Source organism: Nansenia antarctica (assembly GCF_963989245.1).
Source record: "Nansenia antarctica genome assembly, chromosome: 2".
NCBI classification, from domain to species: Eukaryota; Metazoa; Chordata; class Actinopteri; order Argentiniformes; family Microstomatidae; genus Nansenia; species Nansenia antarctica.
Window position 1 is genome coordinate 15976991 of NC_137675.1, and position 18985 is coordinate 15995975.

Consider the following 18985-nt stretch of genomic DNA (forward strand, 5'->3'; position numbering starts at 1 on the left):
AGTGTGATTATGCAAGCCTTTTCTGAAAGGGATGAGAACCCGATTGTTTCAGCTTCTCCCAGGGAGAAAGTGGTAGAGTTACCATCCTCCCCGAGTCCTACCATACCATCCGCTGACAGCCTATCTCTGCCTGTAACCGGCGAGCGATTGCGTGTCGCTCAAGTAGCTGATCAGTCATTAAACAAATGTTTTTTACATGCAGCTAGTGAGGAATCTGAAATAGGGGGCAACGTAGTTTATTTCCTTAACGATGGGATATTAATGCGTAAATGGTCTCCTCCTAATGCAAATGGTTGTGAGTGGAATACTGTAAAACAAGTGGTTGTGCCTGTGGGTTATAGACAACAGGTGTTATCTGTAGCACATGAGAGCCAGTGGTCAGGACATTTAGGTATAACTAAAACTTATCAGCTGATATTGAAACATTTCTTTTGGCCCGGACTGAAGGCGGATGTTGCCAAGCACTGCCGCTGTTGCCATACTTGTCAGATGGCGGGTAAGCCTAATCAATCCATTCCACCCGCACCATTGCATCCCATTCCTGCTATAGGGGAGCCATTTGAACGTGTAATAATTGATTGTGTTGGACCTTTGCCTAGGACTAAAAGTGGAAGTCAGTATTTGCTCACTACTATGTGCGCTGCTACTCGTTTTCCCGAAGCTGTTCGGTTGCGTAACATATCAGCTAAACGAAATGCGTTCCCAACCAGCGAGACCTGGTTATAGAAATGACGTTGTTTTATTGATACAAAAAGGGTCAAACTGGAAAGAGAAAATAGAAAACTCACATTAATCCCAAACAATTTAACAAACTTCAGTTAACGTAATGTGGAGTCCGTTCATTGATCGATGCTGTCTGTTCAGTTCCCAGAGGCGCCCGTTCAGCGCTGGACATATAGCGCGCATGCGAATCATGTTATATTATTATATATTATATAGCTCGCATCTAATCGTATCGGATGAGAAATAGACATTAAATGGCATATATAGGCCGCTACACAACAGTAATCACCGCGACAAACAGCTATATTAGATTTGGAAAAAAATATATATAATTTTGAAAAAAATTATTTTTATTATATTTTAATATGTCCGGAATATATCACGTTTGTCCGGTAAATCGAAATCTTCCCGGACACGATGTCCGGCGGCAATTTTTTCTAACGGAAACCCTGGTATGGGGTACACAATAAGAGAGAACAATTAAAAGAGAAGTTGACTGTGTTTGTGATGTCTGCTAGACAGATATTTTGGAGGAAAAAAACAGCTTGTTAGATTTATTTTGTCTTTTTTGAGAATCCACATAGCAAGGGCCCTATGTGTCTCAAACGACACCCTACTCCTCCATGTAGTTCATCACTTCGGGGCTCTTTTCCATAGCAGTGTACTGCACTAGGGAATATGAATAGGGTGTCATTTGAAATATAACCACACAAGACTGAAAAATAGAGCAATTCTGTGTGTGTATAACATGTAACATACAGTAAGTGCACTGAGGGCATGTCGCGGTTTGAAACTCAGTACCGTGTATGTTTAGGGGTGCATGACTGAAAATGATAGAGGAAGTCACAAATAATAAATCATTGTGGCTTGCCACAATTGCTATGGTGAATTGGCACTCTTACCGCGACATCCCTAACTACAGTAGATTAGATTAGATCATCTTTATTCATCCCCCAAGGGGGGAAACTGGGAGAGCCACCCACCCCTGCACAGAAAAGGACAATAAAACAGGACATAAAGATACAGAAAACATTGCATACTCCCAACATTCAGAGACATGATTATCTGTGTCAGCACAACAATACAATCCTATCCAAGACAGTACAATGGTTATCATGACAATCATGATAGTTATGGATATGGGGGAATGGGTCCTTTGAGACAGAACCACAGGGGGCTCAAGCCCGTGCACTATGTAGCTAGTGCACTACATTAGGGAACATTCAGTAGAGTGCCATTTGAGATGCAGCCATGCATGTGTCCATTTCTCCTAGGTAGCAGGCATTAAAGGGATGCTGATCGCTAACAAGAGGATAGAGAACCAGGTGAAGACCTACATCACCTACAACAAGGGCCGTGACTGGAGGTTACTGCAGGCCCCGGCCTCAGACCTGGCTGGGGACGACATCCACTGTATACTGGTAAGATTTATAAATCAAGTCTATTTGTATAGCACATATTCATACAACTGAATGCAAATTCATAGTGCTTTACAGAACAATAAATACATTAAGATATATAGAAAAAAATATATATACTGTAAGTGCAATAAAATAACAATTAAAAAGTTTTGAATTGATGTGAAGAATTGATTATTCACTTCGATAAATGGATTTTGTTGTAAGTCGCTGTGGATAAAGGCGTCTGCTAAATGCCGTAAATGTCAATGTAAACAATGGATGACATTCAATGTGTGTAATGGTAAAATACAGGGGAGGATGGAAGTGAGATCTTGCTACGTTGGTAAACAAACCGGGACTCAATATACAGTACATACTACGTGATAAGAGTTACATTAGATCACTTCCTCAAGGTAGAATGTTTACACATCCTAATGAAACAGGGAAAATTTCCCATGTGTAATCACGTTTCAGATGTAACACACAGGTGAAAATAGTACTCACAGAATACACTCCTCATTTTTTACATTAGGTGTCTCATCTCTTCTATCCCTTTTAAAGAGTAAAAAACGAGGACTATTAGAGACATTGTGTCGAGACATTAGCTGGAGTTCATGCTGTTTAACAGGCAATTGCAGGGCTGCGTGGGGTGGGTTACAGGCTGAATATGATTGTGTATTCGTGTGACATTTTAATTACCGTCACAGATTTCTTTTTGATTACCGAGTTAAATCCCGTTGCCCTTGGTGTCCTCCCAGCAATGTCATGCTATCAATTGAAAAAGATGAAAGTGAACACATTCTTTTTTCTGCTCTGTGAAACCAATTGTCTTTTGTTGTGTTGCCCTCAAGACTTGACTTCAAGCTTTTATGGAGAATCCTCCCTGTTTTTTTTTTTCCATTAATGAGTGGTATAGAGCCAATTAAACCAAACTATGAAAGCATACCGCTTTGTTGAAGGCCAAAGAAATTGTCTTACTTGCATGTCAGTGTTGTTCATTTGATGTTTTTCTGTGGGTAGAATGCTATATTGCATAACATAATCATCTTAATTCTTAAATGTTCTACTGAAAAGGAGAAAAGCAACTCTGCTCTTTGTGGCTCATCGTGTCCATTATCTAGGTATTGTTCATCTTGCTATAGTTGCATTGAAAAACATGTTGTGGGTAGTATCGCATTGGAATCATGCACAGTATTTTGGTGGTCTCAACTTGTATTTCAAATGTATTCCATGTAACATTTTAGTGATTGAGCAGTATATAATGGCTTCCACAAACTAAACGGAGTGTGTAATTCCCCCCCCCCCCCACCCCCAGCCTTTCTGTTCTCTCCATCTGCAACTCCAAACGTCAGAGAACCCCTACCTGTCTGGCAGCATCTCCACCAAGAACTCAGCGCCCGGCATCATCGTGGCCACTGGTGAGAAACATTTCTAGTTATTATTTAACCATTATGTATCTACAGTTAAGTGTATTAGGAACATTGTTGTCATATGTGCAATGGCAACCTGTCAACTGAGGCAAAGCTACAATAGCACCATAAATGAGCAGTTGCTCTGCTATTATGGGAGTGTAACAGGGTTGGTTATGACAGGGAATATGTATTATAACAGCTTTGTGTTCAGATTGGTTGGTTGAATTTACATATAAATAAGGTGTAACGACATTGGTCATGCTTGCAGATAGGGGGAGATTGTGAACGTCAATTCTTCCCTGTCTACAGGGGCACGGCTTAAACTGTGACAATGGGTATTATGAATTTCATGTATAATCCTAAAACAGGTGTGTGCGATCTTGAGCTGTGAGGGCTAGAGTGAGTGACTTTGAATAGTTAAAACTAGGGTATTACTGCTTGACATGAACAAAACCCCACACAACTCACAGGGTAATAGTGCCTATAGGGTGTATGTATACGGAAAGAGGGAAAAACTGCAAGTCTTTGTGACTACAAATTTGCTATATTCAAGCTCCAAAATGGCCAACATCCCTTTTTTGTACATAATGTTTGTAGTCAAACTGATACCAGTGATGTCACTGAAATAGTAGTTTGTCCCTGTTTCCCACCGGAGCTGTGTTAGCAGAGTTCCTTAAGCCACGCTGATCTGTTTACCGTAACAGTGCTGACTCTGCCGCAGGCACGCTATTATACCTCTGATGTTATCTTCAGGTTGCAGTGTAGTGTTTAGTTTTTTTACACAAAGTCACACTTAGGACACACGACACAATGGATTAACTGCGTGTGAGAGAGTGTATGGGGGGGGGGGTGTGTGAGGCTCTGTGCACGTGTTCATGTGCGCGTGCATGTGTCTGTGTGTATGTGTGTGTGAGTGTGTGTGTGTATGTGTATGTGTATGTGTGTGTGCGCGCATGTACGTGCGTGTATGCATACATGGGTGTGTGCATGTCTGTTTGGTTATCGTACACAAGCCACTGCGTTGGAGCCGTGATTCATTCGCCCCTGCACCTCCACACACGTCAGCTGGTGCAGAGATCAGTTCACGAACATGACAAACACACTCCAGATCAGAACACGCCCCTGATACAAAGCAGTGCGGTTGGGATATCAGTTCGGATCAACAAATTGGAGGGTGTATGCTCACCTAGTACACGTTGAGTCATTGTTTCGAAAAAGCAACAAACACAAAAATATTCACATTAAGCATTAATGAGTGCATTTCTCTCCCATTCTCTGTCTTGTGTTTTGCATCTGATTTCGAATGTTGTTTGATTTTCCAGCTACAAATGCTTTGTTCTATTTTTTAACCACAGGGAATATTGGGCCTGAGCTTTCTTACAACAATGTTGGAATGTTCATCTCCTCCGATGCTGGAAATAACTGGAGACAGGTGAATTTGAAAACTGCATTTGTGAATAAATTGCTGTTGTTTCTGTGTAAGGAAATAGTATATTGTAATGAAGGTTGATATGCTTAAAACCAAAGACGTGGAACTAGGTCATGCAATATGTTCAATATTTTTTAGGCTATTATGGACATAATATTAGCCTATGGTCCATAGGTCACAACGTTATTCAAATACACAGGTATTTGAATACTTCAATAGAACCTACGAATCAATTCAGGCATTGCTATCTTTAAACCATCAGTGTATAACTTCAGGATGTGTATACTGTAACTACGCAATACTGTAACTACTAAATATTGTAACTAACGCAATTGTTGTTGTGTCCTTATGCAGATTTTTGAGGAGGAGCACAATGTGTGGTTTCTGGATAAAGGAGGGGCCCTTGTCGCTGTGAAGCAACCAACAGTTCCCACTAGGCATCTATGGTAGGTTCATGCATGGTTAGAAGTAATTTAACCAATATAATTGGCTTGACTAATTATTTATTGTACCCTTTAATAGCCTACAATTTGCATCGCACTTATGCATATCAGGATAACAGATCATCTTATGTGTTGGTTCAGTACAGCTTTCACAGTGATAAGTGGTATTACTTAGATCCTCGAAAAAATATATATTACAAAGTTGCTTGAACATTTCTAAGAGGGAGATAGTGGTTTCCTCTCTTCCAGTGTAAGTTCCAACGCCGAGGAGCTCCTTTTAGTGTTTTACATTAACACATTGCCATCCTCTCCAAATTGGGGGGCCCCATGTTTTGCCTCAGTGACGACTAATCCATGTGAGACCAGATCCTGTTCTTAGATCAATTTCTTTACAATTTTGAAATTACTTTTAGGACCAGTGGAGTGTACCCTGCTGGTTTTTTTTTGTCTCTTAAAAGATTTAAGTGCAACGGCTTGAGGAGCACAGCACGCCGAAGTCTCGCGTGTTATCTCAAACTGTACGAAGGAAGGCAATCGTCTCTCTTCCAGCGAGTGCGACGTGAAACGTCTCCCTGGCCTGAATCCTCTTAATGGATGCATGTCAACACTTTTGTCTGTTGTCAGTGCTTTTAGCCAGATGAAGGCAACAGAGGTTTCGCGGCAACGAGGGACGCTTTCTTGCATCCTAGTCGTGTTGTTCTGAACCTTGTCACACTCAGGTACTCTAGTTGTTCTCACTGCTGCAGCCATGTTGATAAGCTGTCAGAATCAATACAGCTAAAGGCCTCCCAGAGGAAAGTTGCCCCCCTTTTTTTTTCATCCTCCTCCCTGTAGTCGTTGAAACATAAAACAGTTCTATTCTGATTTTGTTTCTGTGGTTTTTCTCCCCACCGTAGACTCTGCCGAAGACCTGTAATGTAGTTTTTTCCCTTCAGACACTAAAAAACCTGTTTTTCCTACTTTTGTTTTTTTGGTTTGAATCAGTTTTTTTTTTACATCCCTGCTTTGATCGTAAGGGATTTTAAACTTGTTCACATCTATTCAACAGACAGCTACAGTAGTTAATTACCGTAACCACGCAACCTGACATTCAGGGTCTCGTTTATTGAGAATATTCACTTCTTCTGATGCCGGAAGAGCCCCCCTCATAGCCTCCTAGTGTAATTGAAAGTGTTGTTTTTTCCCCCAGTTGTCATTCGCTGTGATGTGAATGTGTTTTGACACACACAGGGTCAGTTTTGACGAGGGGAGACAGTGGAGCCGGCATAGCTTCTCTTTGGTGCCTCTGTTCGTGGACGGGGTTCTGGTGGAAGCCGGGACAGAGAACCAGATCATGACGTGAGTCGAGGTTGGAGGAGAGAGTGACATGTTTTTCTTTTCTCTTTTCTGTTTTTTCTTTGGTAGGTAGAAGAGAGAGGGAGTTGGGGGTTAGTTGGGAAGGGTTGGGTAATCAGAGGACTCAGGGTGGGGTGAGTGGAGATGAGGCCAGAGGTGGGAGGGAGTGGGGATTGTGGGATGTTGGGGTGGGGAGCGCTGGGTGTCAACTCAACACTTTCTAATCACTTGTCTTCAGGAGGCAACATTTTATAAAGCTTGATTCATAAGAGCTGTCTGTTGTGCAATTGAACAGTCTATTTAGTAGACTTATTAAGTGGACATATTAAATGTCTGCTAAATGGTTAAAATGTAAAACATATATATTAACACAGACAGTTCAATTACTCATAGACTTGTACAGACAATCCTTGCCGTTTTATATTATCTTCACTGTGCATTTTTTTGTGGGGAAAGGGGATTTTTGTTGATATTTCTACAGATACGAAATCTATGTTAATAAAAAAGAAGGCTCATAGAGATAGCTTCTTGGACCTAAATTAAACCAGGTCCTAGATGAAAAAGCATTTTTTCCTCTAGAGAATATCCATTGAAAGTATGACTTAGCCAGTAACAATAAGCCCATGCTCCACTCACTTTTACAGGTTCTTTGGACACTTCAGTCATCGATCTGAATGGCAGCTCATCAAAATTGACTACAAATCCATCTTCAACAGGAGATGCACAGAAGAGGATTATCAGACCTGGCACCTGCATAACCAGGTTCAGACTCTTTCAAAGGGCTCTTTGAGTGAACTCAAGATGATTTTGGGCTTGCTGGTGCTTTATGTTAGGTGACCATTTAACGGATGTCTGAGGATATCTTATGATCGTATTCCCATGCCCTGTATGTTTTAATATCCTGCTGTTTGGGTTTCTATAGGGTGAACCTTGTGTGATGGGCCAGAAGAAAATATATATGAAACGCAGGCCTGGAAACTACTGCATGCTGGGAAAAGATTACGCGAAAATCCTCTCAGCCGAGACGTGTATCTGTCGCGCCCATGACTTTGAATGGTAAAGGAGACCTTTTGTCCAAATGTTCAATTTAAGTCATTCTTCTCTCTCTCTATTACCTAGCACATCTTTCATAACAAAAGCAGTTAGTCTAACCCTCAGTCATAACCTGTATTAAGAAGCATATCTTTTGTGACAAGAACAAAACGTCTTTTCTCTAAAGGTACTGTTACATGTATGGAGCAACACAACTGAAGTATTCAAAGCTTTTGAAAGCAAGACCGAGAATTTGCTTTGTGTATTTTGTTTTTAAGCCAATTATATGTTGTTTATATGCTACATGGTTTTATATTTCAAAGTCACATTCATTCAGTCCATTAGGGTTGGCATTTTCCAATAATCAGATAAGTTGGGGGTTTATTTTACGCAATTTGCTCCTAACGTCTGCTTGCTTGCCATGTTTATAATAATGTTGAGAAGATGAGGGGTGTAAATAGTTTCAATTTGTATGCAAATTGACTGATTCCTGACTGTTTCTTTTATCTTGAAAAGGCCGAGAACAAAAAAGAAACGGTGCATTTGTATGTAAATATTGTCTGCTTAAGGTCAGGCTGTATGATTTTTAATTGGCATCCATTAGACTCTGTGATAGATTGTTTTAATTATTTTGGGGGGGGGGGGGCGGAATGATTCATTTCAGTCATTTCCTGACCATGTTTCTCTCTATCACTCTGTCTCTCTGCAGCTGGGGATAGACAGTTGAATACAAAAAAACAAAACTTTTAATGGACTTTAAAGTGTATTGTGTAGTCTTATTCCAAAGATGTTGCTGACATGTTTACTGATTGCCATTACGTACGAGGACGTAAACTATCCTGATGTTCCATTTTGCTATAGCCTACAGTAGGTCCAGGGGTTTGATTCAAAAGAGGGACATTACATTGCAGAAATAGTGCTTGACAAGTAGGGGCAAATGATAAATGAAGAGAGAGAAACATCCAACCAAAGCACTTTGAATCTGCAGCACTGTAATGTCCCAAACTGGACACCATACTCTCGTTAGAACCTGTTTAACTGTTTATCCTGACCAAACATAACACCATAATTCCACTTGACTGCTTGTCAATGATTCGGGGGAGGTTCCTAATCACTTCGGGCCCAGGCGACTCACCCACAGGGTTTGTTGGTATTGTTCGTTTCTGACCCGCTAATTAATTGATAAATCAATGTCGTCGCCGTTATTAGAATGGGCACTTGCCTAACCTGTTTTAGGTGATGTAAATCTACACCTGATTGGTCGACAGCAGTGGGAGTCAGCAGACCCTAGCATAAAGCCCCCTGGGGGACCAACTGCCTATTGCTGATCTAGTACATTGTCAACTGTAGCTAAATCGATATATATAATAACGATGCTAGATAAGAATACATATACTTAAAAATCCCTTGCCGTGTGCTAAGGGGATAGGAAAGGAGAGATCTTACATACAGTGATAGGATGTCCTTTGTGAATGCAGTTATTGATCATGCGGTATGTGATTTGTTACGTGATAGTGATTATGGCTTTGAGCGGCGGGGAGATGGGAACTGCCGGCCAGCGTTCTGGTTCAACCCCTCCACTGTGTCAAGAAGCTGCAGTCAAGGGCAGAACTATTTCAACAGCACGGGGTGAGTAGAGTGCACTGTACTGTAGGCTACGGTATTTTTGTATTTGAGATTTTTTTCGTGTTTTCTCCATTTTCAGGTTTTTGTTTACCTCTTTTGCGGAGCATTGAATGGTTCATGAATAGAGTAGTGAAGCATTTTGTCACATACATTAAAATATCGGACATTTCTTAAAACGTATAGTCTAGAATTCAAGTCACTCAAGTTTCCCTGTGATGAGCTTTACCTACTTCCCTTAAACAGCTTACTATGACATCAGAGCATTTCTGTAGATTTAGCTCATTTAATCGGTGTGTGTGTGTGAAGTCATTAGAGAGTAAACAGGAAAGGTGACAAGACTGTCCCTTGTGGGGCCCCGTATTTGTACAACTCAGATCTGAAACTGCCTATTTCAGTCTGACCAAGTAATACCAATAACATGATCAGGTCATTTATAATCCATTTGATCATATATGGATTTAAATAAATGTCCTTTACCTTTTGGGCCAGCAGGTGGGGTTGTATGGTATTAAATGCACTTGCATAGTCAAAGAACAATGTCCTCACCACACAGGAGATCATCAACACCATAACATCTTACTAATAGCTTACTGCTGTGGGGTTAGCATAATGTTTAATTCCCAGTGAATACAATGTTGTCTAACTCTCTGTATGCATAAACCTCCCTGATCTACCAGTACTGCAAGGTGCCTCTGACACAGCATTTGTGTCAATAGTGATGTGACCTGTTTTGGCCCAAGTCATAGAGAGCAGACATAATATCTATACTGATGAGGTGGGAAGGTCTGGAAAGGAGAAAGCTCAGCTGGAGGGAGCTCTGGGGAATGGAGGCAAGCAACATCAGCTTCATCATCAGAGCTACCTGTGATGTGCTCCCATCTCCAAAAAACCTTCACCAGTGGTATGGTAAGGACCCAACCTGTGCCCTCTGCCCAACTCCAGCGACTCTCAAACACATCTTGTCCGGTTGTAAGACCAGCATCACACAAGGCCGCTACACCTGGAGGCACAACCAGGTCCTCAAGAGCCTGGCAGCAGCTCTTGAGAGCAAGAGGAATACCACCAACTCCTTGCCCTTGAAAGCAACCAATTCCATCACGGCACCAACATTCATCCGAGAGGGACAGAAAAAGTCCAACCATCCTCCAACCAAACCAGAAGCTGGACAGCTAGCCATGGCCCGGGATTGGAAGATGCTAGTCGATATTGGCCAGCAACTAATCTTTCCACCCGAGATTGCAGCCACCACCCTTAGACCAGACTTGGTACTCTGGTCCCCTTCACTGAAGTCTGTTTACATCATAGAGCTCACAGTCCCGTGGGAGAATTCAGCTGAAGAGGCCTATGAGCGCAAGAAACTGCGCTACACAGAACTGGCAGCAGACGCTCAACAACGAGGATGGAAGGCAAAAGTCTATCCGGGTGAAGTGGGATGCAGAGGTTTCGTGGCTTCTTCCACCATTAGGCTGCTGAAAGACCTTGGCATCCATGGACAGGCTCTGCGACAGACAATTAGATCACTCTCGGAAGCGGCCGAAAGAAGCAGCCAGTGGATATGGATCAAGCGGAAGGACCCTTGCTGGGCTCAAAGAACAGCAACATGACCCGCTCACTAATCCCCCCCTACCCCCACTCCCACTTGAGAACCCAGGTCAGAACCCTCCAGGAGGAGGGTGAACAAGGTATGCGGTCAGCTCTAGGCCTGACTCAGGGAAGAGGACACCCCTGCCTTGCATAGTCCCGTGGGCTGCGCCATTTAAACAACCAGGCAATTCTCATGATTGGGCATGGGACACAAGCTCAGGCTTGATCACCCTGTAGCTGGCCGCCTTAGATGAGGGTGTCTAGTGTTGAAAAGGCCGAAACACCCCATGATTCAAAGGTACTCTACTGACGATGTGTCCCGAAATTTAACATCCTTCCCATGTCTGAGATATCCTTCCCATGCCACTCTCAACATCAAGGCAAACCTCATGTGCGTACCATCCATTGGCACAATGGACAGTATAACATCACGTCCCGTGTTTCATGATTCTGAGTGAGATGCCAAACTGTCAGACACACACATCAGGATCTCTTAGGACATCTGAGGTTACAAGCCATCCTTTGTTTACACACTCACTGCAAAGTTAACAAAATGCTAGTTATTCTAGTTACCAAATGCAGTTACCAAGCACCCCCCCCCCCCCCCCCCCCCCCACCCATGTTCTTAAATTCCTTGTATCTTTCCAAGGTACCGTAAAGTGGTGTCGAACAACTGCACCAAAGGAGTGAAGGATATGTACACGGCAAGAAAACAGCAGTGTCCCAACAGATCTCCTAAAGGCCTCTCCCTCGCCACCAGTGATGGCAAACTCACTGCCAACCTGGGCACCAACGTCACCTTCCTGGTTCATTTGGACGAGGTGGGCAATGAGCCAAAATGGCATCCCTAACAGCTCAGATGATTGCCTGTTATATAGTACTGTAATGAAATATATTGATTTTTACTTTAGGTCAAATGAAAATCAATGTGCTGTATTGTTATGCATAGATACATAAGTAACGTTGTGCATGTGGTCTACAACTGCTGTCCTATTAGGTAGTGGAGTGGAATCACATTTTTTTGTGTTTTATGTATGACAAGATAGTTATCCCAGGCATATGAAACAATATAATGAATTACATTTGCACCCTTCCTTCAGCTAATACATAAAACTCCCTTAAAGTTGAATAGTGTCAACGCGCTCGACATCACCCACTTACAGCTACAGGCCAGAGGCTAGAGACAGATCCAACTAAAGACCTCATAGCAGACGCCTCTCGAAACCCTTGTTATGGAGTGAAGAGACGTGGGGTAGTGGTAACGTAGCAGCAGGCCAGGGCCCTTCCGGGGCCTTCTCCCCAGACAGTGTTCTACGAGGGCACATGAAATTCAGGTGGAATATGTTGCGTTGATATTACTGTTGCGCCCGGGTTGTGGTGTCGGCGGTAGCAATGTCGCTTTCCCCTCCACTGTAGCCAGAGGTAAGTGTCTCTCTCTGGGGGTCTTGCCCGGGCACAGTTGTCATATTACAGTGTGATGAGTTGAGGAAATGAGCCCTATTTCTTTCATTAAGAGAGGGATCGCCTGATAGAGGGAAAGGAGGGGGAAAAAAGCGATGCGATAAGAATCCTCATGGTGTCGGCGGTCTTATGCATTCGGAAAATCCTCCCATTGAATTTGACTTTAATTTATATTCATGAAGCCTGCGATGGCAGTATTTCTTGGGGAGAGCAAATGGCCCTAAATATTTAATGTGCGGTATGTACGAGCACATGGCGGTTTGGGGGATGAAATAGGGAAGGGGAAAAAAAGGAAAAGGGGTGAAAGAAGAAAGAAGAGGAAAATGTCTGATGTTTTGAGAAAAAAGGGTCAAAAGTAACCTTGGATTAACCTTGGATTATTCAGTATAATTGGGTTTAATTAAGATTGTTATTTTTTGTCTTGTTGAATATCTTATAAGGAGCAAAAGGGATGCAAAACTCATGCAAAATGGATGAAGGCAACCTAGAGGCACAGCTTGTTAATTTTGAGTTACCCATATATATTTTCAGTAGTCTTCTAACAATTCTCCTATGCTCAAAACATGAATGTAACAACTCTCAACTCTCAAATTAGAATTAGAAAGATAGAATTGTTTGAGTCAGTCAATAACAGTTCCCTGCTGTGTATATCTTCAGAAGTAGTTTATTCAAAATGATTCACCCCAATACATTCCATTCCAATCTCAACATTTCCAGAATTTGTACAATGATAGAATATCATTTTAATAGAACAGTAATAAATCATCAGTTGTGTCTGTACCAGAGGAGGCTGGTGGACGTAGAAATCGGAGGACGGGCTTATTATAATGCATGAAATGAAATGTTTGATACCATTATCTATATTCTGTATTTAGTTCTATGCATTACAATAAGCCCGTTCTCAGATTCTGACCTCCACCAGCCTCTGCTGGTCTGTACCAACACTCCCTGTCAACATGACATCATCGCCATCCTACCAACGACAGCATCTGTGTGCCGTGACAGTCACCTGAAACAGGTGTACTGTATTCAGCCCTGTGTCAGTGTCTGTACAACAGAGCCTTTTGTTGGCAACCATCACTGCTGTCCAGAGCGAGAGGCTTAGGCCCATAATGTGTTTGGAGCCAGAGTGCAGACACAAACACAAAGAATGACATTTAGCCCGTAGGCCAGTATCCCTCCTATGCAGATTACAGATCCCATGGTGCCCGATACGGACACCGACAAAAGCTGAGTGACATCGACGCCACCGAGGACGGCCCAGGCCCGCCATTAACCAGAGTTCAACAATGCACACTCTGTTCAGTCCTTTTCTTCAGCCTTTTCTTTATTCAACGTATTCAAGTCATAATTTTCCGGGCAAAGTGGCATGAAATGTCCCCCAGAAGCTACACCACACGTAGCCAACCTCGCCTCGTTTTCACACTCCACGGCGCTTGAAAAGATGCGACACAGCGAGCGAGGGAGGAAGGAGATGAGAGGGAGGGGAGGGAGGATATTTTTTTAAGCATTTTGTCATTGTGCTTTTTGGGCGAAGCCCCCCCGCGCTAATGCAGTGTAACAAATGAATATCCCAATTGTATTGCGCTACAATGTGCCACGGGGAGGCTGGGAGTTTTCACTCGCAGGGTTGGGGGATAAGCACGGATTTGGGGCTCTGTGGCAGCTGGAGCCACCAACACTTGTGGTGTGTTGATCCTAGGGATGTGCCAGATGTAACTCTCAGAGGAGCTCCAGACGGCATGCAGATAGCAGGGGCCTCACACACACACACACACACGTGCAACGCGCATGCACACACACGCACACACGCAGACACAAGGCAAGGCAAGGCAAGGCAAGTTTATTTGTATAGGACATTTCATACAACAGAGGCAATTCAAAGTGCTTTACATACAACCTTAAAAGAAAAATACAGTAAGAGGACGATAGTGAGAAAATAAGAATGACAAGATATATATAGAAAATAAATAGAAACATTTAACAAGATAATACATAGAGAAGTGGGTTTTAAGGGTTTGGGCTTCTTTGATTTCTTCAGGGAGTTTGTTCCAAGAGCATGCAGCAGAGTGGCTGAAAGTTGCTGCATCATGTTTTGTTTTCACTCTTAAAATGATTAGCTGACGTTAGGGGCCTTGCTGGAATAGGGTGGGAGGAGATCTGATCTAAGTATTTTGGTCCAAGACCATTTTGTGATTTGTATGCAATTAGGAGTACTTTGAATTCAATTCTCTAGAGATCTCAGGATTGGTGTAATGTGTTCAAACTGTAATGTGTTCAAACTCGTTTTTGTTAGGACCCTAGCAGCGGCGTTTTGGATGAGCTCCAATTCACGAACAGCTCCTTCAGATAGGCCTGTTAGTAGACCATTACAATAATCAAGTCTACTCGAAACAAATGCATGGATGAGTTTTTCAAGGTGTTGTTTGGACATGAAACTTCTCAATCTTGTTATGTTTTTCAGGTGATAGTAGGCTGATTTAGTTATTGAGTTTATATGGCTGTTGAAGTTTAGAACAGAGTCTAGAATTACACCAAGATTTCTGACCTGTTTTTTAGTTTGAAGAGAGAGAGAATCAAGTTTCGCACTGACTTTCGATCTTTTGTCAGGTGCACTGAATGCAATTATCTCCGTTTTGTCCTTGTTGGAGGAAGTTTTGTCTCATCCAGGCGTTTATTTGTTTAATACAATTACAGAGATTGTCGACGGGACTATAGTCGTTCGGTAAGAGGGCTCTGTAGATTTGAGTGTCATCCGCATACTTGTGGTAGGCAATTTTGTTCTTTTTTATGATGTGTCCCAATGGAAGCATGTAGAGATTGAATAGAAGGGGGCCATGGATTGATCCTTGGGGAACTCCACATGTCATTTTAATTTGGTCGTACACAAAGTTGCCAATGGAGACATAGTAGCTTCTGTCCTGTAGGTAGGATCTAAAACAGTTTAGGGCAGTGCCCGAAAGTCCTACCCAAGTTTTTAGTCTATCTATTAGAATATCTTGGTCTACAGTGTCAACACAGACACACACACACACACACACACACACACACACACACACACACTAGCATTAGCAGGCACAACAAACTGTGAGGCTGAATGTAATGCTCTGTTTTGGCTAGTCCTGTGTGTGTGTGTGTGCGTGTGCGTGTGCGTGTGCGTGTGTGTGTGTGTGTGTGTGTGTATGTGTGTGCGTGTGCGTGTGCGTGTTAGCCGACAGTCCGTTGACTCTAACACCTGCCACCCCAGTGTCTGTTGATTACAACGTAGACTCTACCTTTCTGTCTCTCGGTCTCTCTCTCCCTCTCAATCTCTCTCTTTCTCTCTCTCTCTCTCTCTCTCTCTCTCTCTCTCTCTCTCTCTCTCTCTCTCTCTCTCTCTCTCTCTCTCTCTCTCTCTCTCTCTCTCTCTCTCTTACACACACACACACACACTCCACGGGAACACACACTCCCACCGGTGTTATGTAACATGTCAAGCTCAGGATGCACGCTAATGTAGAGGTGTCACAACAGCAGCTGTTGGACTTTTGACAAAAGCAAATAATGATGCTGGCCTGCCCGTGCCTGTGCCTGCTGAGCCCTGGGTACTGAGCACTGAGTACGCCACTCCAGTTTTACCAGTGATAATCACATAGGCCACTTGGCAAAAATCAATCAGATTAAATTCAGCTTTTTAAAATCATTTTAGTTTGAGTTGAAGTGTTCCGAATTAAATATTTGGCATTGGTTTGGACGTTTTATTCAATTTATGTATAATATTGATTTGACAATTCACTTTAATATCCAATTCCATAATATGCCATGTGCCAAATTGTCATTTTCATACCATATCCCTTTTTACTTGGTACTTAAAGGTCCAGTATGTAACATTCAAGCTTTCTAGAAGCCTCCTAATGGTTGTAATGACTATGTTTAGCAATCTGGGAATGAAATCCTGAAAGAAAAAATGAAATAACGAACGTTTTGGTCCGGAAAAAAGTGGTTCTAAAATGAAATGTCTATACCCGACACTCACTTTGCATATAAATATAGTGTTACTTACCAGTGGTGTCCTAGGAGAGTGAATCTTTTTCTAGGAGAGTGGATTTTCGCCTTTCTGTTTCTGGTGGCTGCCTCTTCAGATTGGAAGATGTCCAACAGACGTACGGCCCAGCTCCTTTAACAAGCAGTTGTCATCTTGCAGGGTGACTCTATGAAGACCAATATCCAGTTGGACTTCGGGGATGGTATTGCCGTGTCCTACTCCAACCGGAGCTGGACGGAGGATGGGATCCGTCACGTTTATAAGACGGCTGGGATATTCCGTGTGATGGCCCTTGCGGAGAACAGCCTAGGATCTGAAAACACCAAGCTCTTTCTGCATGTTACCTGTAAGTTCCAACCCGCTGCTGCCAACCTTTTGCTGCGATCTCCAATTTATGTCTCTGTCAATGATGATGTTACTGAATAACTGCCACTGAGTTATTTTGAGTTGTTGTAGGGGCGGTTTTCACAGAGGCTGAGGCAGTTATCACAGAATGTGATATACGTAGCTATATCTGCAGATACCTGACCCTCAATTTACAAATGATATGTTACAGTATGGCTAACAATGTGGGCTGAAACTGGGATTGTGGAGTGCACTTACTCTACCTCTCAGCAAATTACTACCTTTACAGGTGGTACAATCTGTCTTTTTTTCCGCGCCAGAATGCACACATGGTACATCACATTGACGCACTCAATCTCTTCTCAGCGTGAAATGATTGTGAAGTGGGAAAATGTCAAGAAAATGAGGGTTAATAAAAACAGTCGTTTTCTGAAAGAAACCTCAAGAATTAGGCTTGCTTTTTTGCGGTACAGTGAATTGAATTGCCCCCCCTCGTCTCCTGATTTGGATGGAAAGCTTTCATCCGTTTGTAAGGTGCCATTTAAACGTTGTCCCTTGCCGCTTGCTCGTGTGCTTTCAATCAGTGTACTTCGATAACATATTATGTTGATGGCAATGATTCTGGTGTCTCGCCACCAGTGTGTTTGACGAGACGGAGAGAGTGTAGGTGATGCTTTCAGTTGTACGCCAAGCACACCTCCGATTTCCCAGCTGAACATTTTCAGCCAAACGCAGTTGAGGGAGCTAGTCCAAGTGAGTCACTCACACACACACACACACACACACACGCGCGCGCGTGCACACACACACACGCACGCTCACACACACACACACACACACGCACACACACACTGCAAAGCCAGGATAAAGATTAGTTACAGTAAAATAGGATGAGCGTTAACAGAGGCCCAGGCGAGACGTACATGCCAGACCGCCGAGGCACACAACCTTTAGCTGAAGTTTTGCTGTGAAAATACTGTGTTCCATCTTGACTGCTGTAGGAAACTTTACCCCCAAGATTACTGTAATGCCACATATTCCTGTCAGCTTCTATTAGGCTCTATGCACGGAGAGAGAGTATTACTGACGAGGCACCATGTCAACATGAGACATGGAATGAGATAGCGGCATCCATCCCAACACTGAGACACCTGCTACAAATAATCGACTACTTGTTTTCAGTGTTTGCCACAATTTCATTTGATCTGATGTGTTAGTTCTGGGTCGGAACAAAGGCCTGCACATCATCCATCATCTCTCATGGACTGGAGCCAGAAGGCTGTTTTCAGATTAAGCCTTAGTCCTGAACTAACGGAATCTCCATTGTAAGTGCTTTCTAGTCCACACGTACAGTAGACACACTGTAATCTGGGTCTGAGAAACCGCCCCCATGTGTCTTGGTGATAATCCAATCCTCATGTTGAGTTTGAACCGTCCTATGGCGTGTCGTCTGTGGTCCCCTCAGGTCCCGTGGAGCGCATCCAGCTGCTGGCTCCCTACGTGGTCATCAAGAACAAGGAAGTGAACCTCACAGCTGTGGTTTGGCCCAGCCACTCACGGACCGTCACCTACTTCTGGTGGCTGGGGAACAGCACTGAGGTAAAACTGGCTGATAAAAGAACGACATATATATATACTATGTGACACGGTCTGGTCATTTGGGCAGCAAGTCGGAAACCAATCGAAATGACTTTTATTTTGAAACACTGAAATAGATTTCCATGTTGTTAAAAATCACAACACAAACTCGCTAGTCAAGCCAAAATACTGCAACGCAATGGATTCGGTGAGTAATCCCACCTGCTACCTAGTTAACTATAACACTACTTTACATTGTTAGCAGGCTCGCAAAACAAGCTGTGTTAGTTGATTAGCGAGTGTGTCATTGATTTTTCAACAACGCTGAAATGTGTTTACATTTTTCGAAAGAAAAGTCTGAACATCGGATGCCGACTTGCAGACCAATTGACCAGTTATCACCTATTATTATATTAATAGCATATTTCATAAACCGTTGATTTAGGAGGCGAAGAAATACACATGACAGGATACAGTTGTGGGAATCCATTATTTCTTGTTCTATGTTTATTTCCAGCCAGTGATTACTCTAGATGGCAGCATCTCCTACACCTTTACCAGCGAGGGGATGAACACGGTCACGGTACAGGTCT

General features: G+C 42.8%; 1 protein-coding gene across 1 annotated transcript in view; it reads left to right on the forward strand.

The window, feature by feature from the left end:
- sorcs3a (sortilin related VPS10 domain containing receptor 3a) overlaps positions 1–18985 on the forward strand; it is a gene marked incomplete at its 3' end in the record, with an annotated part of 139572 nt that overhangs the window by 108729 nt on the left and 11858 nt on the right. Inside the window, exons 10-21 of the mRNA XM_080522483.1 lie at positions 1998–2144; positions 3439–3541; positions 4891–4967; positions 5319–5410; positions 6638–6745; positions 7387–7504; positions 7665–7798; positions 9290–9403; positions 11634–11805; positions 16629–16815; positions 18280–18413; positions 18910–18975. Coding sequence (XP_080378609.1) covers positions 1998–2144; positions 3439–3541; positions 4891–4967; positions 5319–5410; positions 6638–6745; positions 7387–7504; positions 7665–7798; positions 9290–9403; positions 11634–11805; positions 16629–16815; positions 18280–18413; positions 18910–18975 — 1452 coding nt within the window. The remainder of the gene's footprint in view (positions 1–1997; positions 2145–3438; positions 3542–4890; positions 4968–5318; positions 5411–6637; positions 6746–7386; positions 7505–7664; positions 7799–9289; positions 9404–11633; positions 11806–16628; positions 16816–18279; positions 18414–18909; positions 18976–18985) is intronic.